General features: G+C 37.8%; 1 protein-coding gene across 1 annotated transcript; it reads left to right on the top strand.

Annotated features, from left to right (window-relative positions):
• Window positions 1–447: 447 nt before the first annotated feature.
• LOC106477094 (gastrula zinc finger protein XlCGF28.1-like) lies at window positions 448–2,290 on the top strand. The gene has a single exon (XM_013937694.2). It carries the CDS (start codon window positions 723–725, stop codon window positions 1,800–1,802), a length of 1,080 nt encoding a protein of 359 aa, XP_013793148.2. The 5' UTR covers window positions 448–722; the 3' UTR covers window positions 1,803–2,290.
• Window positions 2,291–2,653: the final 363 nt, after the last annotated feature.

Raw genomic sequence — 2,653 nt, 5'->3', positions numbered from 1 at the left:
AAGATGATTATTTTATTTTATTTTTAAAATACTTTGGGTATGAAACCCTGAACTCAATGAGAAATGTGTCGACATCACAGTGTGGAGCAAGTGAAGCTTGTTTCACAGAAATCACCTAACAGGTGGTTGTGTATTTATGATGTAACATAGGTGACACATATCATACATATTTCTGATTTTGTCACATTAACTTCATTTTACTTCCAAGTTTTATTTATTCAAACTGTCATAAAAATCTTTGTTTTCTTAACAGTTTTTGCAGTTTAAATGTTGGAGTAGATTATGTTTCGATCTTTGTGCTGATGCCTTTTTCAGGTTCTCAATACATTAATAATTTCCATACTTCAGATCCAGGACAGCCTACTCTACTTAAAACTTCTCCAGTTTGTAGTTTGTAAAAGTATCAGTTTTTATATTACTGTATATTTTCTTGTTTATTATAAATTGCAGGGTTTGATCCTCGCTCCTATCTTGCCAGTATTCCTAGTTCCTCAGCCGAACCATCTACGTCTTCAGCAACATCTACGCTTCAGCATCTTGAAGAAATTACAAAATCAGCAGTTAGTACTGATGAAACTTGCACTAGTGTAAAGAATTTTGCCCAGCCTACCAAGACAGAGCCTGTAGACATAACCTGTAAAAGTCCGGTACCTACATCATCCTTTGTCACTTCAAATTCCCTCTATCATGGCTTAGGCTCACTGAAATTTACCTCATCTGGTATGACACTGCCATTAGCTGTTACTCCTCTTCCAACAGAACAAGATCAAGAGAGAAAGGACAAGCCAAATATTTGTGCTTCTTGTAATATATCCTTCCAATCAGCATCAGAGCTTCAGACACACCTTACTCAGCACAAGGGCCAGAGGACCGTCCCCTGTGAAGTTTGTGGGAAGTTGTTCATGTCAGCAGAACGTGTGCGTATTCATTTTCGTGCAGCACACGGAGAAAAGGTATGCTCATGTGAAACCTGTGGGAAAGGTTTTACTCGTCAGAACAAGCTCTTTGAACACATGAAAACACACTTAGGGAACAAACGTTTCTTTTGTAACATTTGTAATAGAAGTTTCTCGCAGAAGAACCACCTGACTCGACATTCCATGATCCACACTGGAGAACGACCCTATCCTTGTGATTTCTGTGGTAGGGGATTCTACAGGAAAGACAAGCTGACTCGCCACAGACGAATTCATACGGGAGAAAAACCGTACGTGTGTTTCACATGCGGAAAAGCTTTTTATCGCAGGGACAAGCTCACTCGTCATTACAAAATGCACACTGGAGATAAGCCTTTTATGTGCCCTGTCTGTGGAAAGCGATTTGTAATGGAAGTAGATTTGAAGAAGCACAACTGTTCAGTTCACCAGTTGTCAAACAGTAGCCCCAGCAAGGCATCCTTCAGCCAATCGGTTCACCAGTTGTCAAACAGTAGCCCCAGCAAGGCATCCTTTGGCCAGTCGGTTCACCAGTTGCCAAACAGTAGCACCAGCAAAGCATCCTTCGGCCAGTCGGTTCACCAGTTGCCAAACAGTGGCACCAGCAAGGCATCCTTCGGCCAATCAGTTCACCAGTTGCCAAACAGCTCCAGCAAGGCATCCTTCAGCCAATCGGTTCACCAATTGCCAAACAGTAGCACCAGCAAGGCATCCTTTGGCCAAGTGAGTGCCACCAGCGGAGGAAAACACTTGCTTACACACACTGAAGAATCTCAACAACAACAACAACCACCACTACTTACTGGAGTTCAAAGTGAATCTTCAGGGCAACCTCAGGCATTTCAAAACATCACTCTCACCAGGTAAAATGCTAAATAGAACTTTGTGTGTATGTGTGTGTGTGTGAACCTCCTCAAAGCATTATTAAGACATGTTAATAATCCTACCAGATAGAAGTATTCGTCTTTACATGGGCATTCTAAAAATACAAGTATCGTACGACGAGTCCTGCTGGTAAACAAAACCAAGTACTTACAAGATTAACGTGTGTTGTTAAATGCTAGAAAGACGTCACTATTTTAGTGAAACATTTGATTCAGGATCATCAATGAAATTCCTAACCTACCAAGAATACTTTTTTTTTTTGCAAAATGAATCTAATTATAAATTTTAGTTTTTTAGTTGTTTTTTTTTTTGAGCTAACCAGTTTTATATAGATTAATTGGACACATGTTTATGAGAGGACTTTTTAAAATGATTGTATCATTTTTTTTGCTGTATTTTCTTTTATTTTTATATCTTGTAATACGAGTTCCATTGTCAAAAAAAAAACATTGAAAAAAGTTTTTTTTATTTACTTGAATTCATGTACACATATGGTATATAAAATCTTATGTCTCAAAATACTCAAAATTTGGGTTGTTTCATTACTCTTAGGAACGACTTTGGCTAGATTTATTTAGTAAAGAAAAAAGCTCATTGAAACAAGGTTTTTAAATTTTAAAATGGGTAATGAAACTAAGGCCTTTATTTCATTCTTAGATGTGTACACACACATATAGCAAGAATTCTGTTTAAGTAGAGGCTTACTGCTGAAACTAAACCCAGATATGAAATATTAGCAAACAAATTCCTCAAGTTGCTAAGTACATTGAAAAGTGAAGTTAGTTAACTAAAAATAGCAGAGAGACGAGCAGCTGAAAATAAAGTGCACATGT

This window comes from Limulus polyphemus, unplaced genomic scaffold (genome assembly GCF_000517525.1).
Source record: "Limulus polyphemus unplaced genomic scaffold, Limulus_polyphemus-2.1.2 Scaffold12799, whole genome shotgun sequence".
NCBI classification, from domain to species: domain Eukaryota; kingdom Metazoa; phylum Arthropoda; class Merostomata; order Xiphosura; family Limulidae; genus Limulus; species Limulus polyphemus.
The sequence above is the reverse complement of the archived record's forward strand: the minus strand, read 5'-3'. Positions and strand labels throughout refer to the sequence as shown.

Bases quoted from the DNA above. Each gene is read 5' to 3' on its own strand.
- LOC106477094 (XM_013937694.2), top strand. From the start codon at position 723: ATGACACTGCCATTAGCTGTTACTCCTCTTCCAACAGAACAAGATCAA.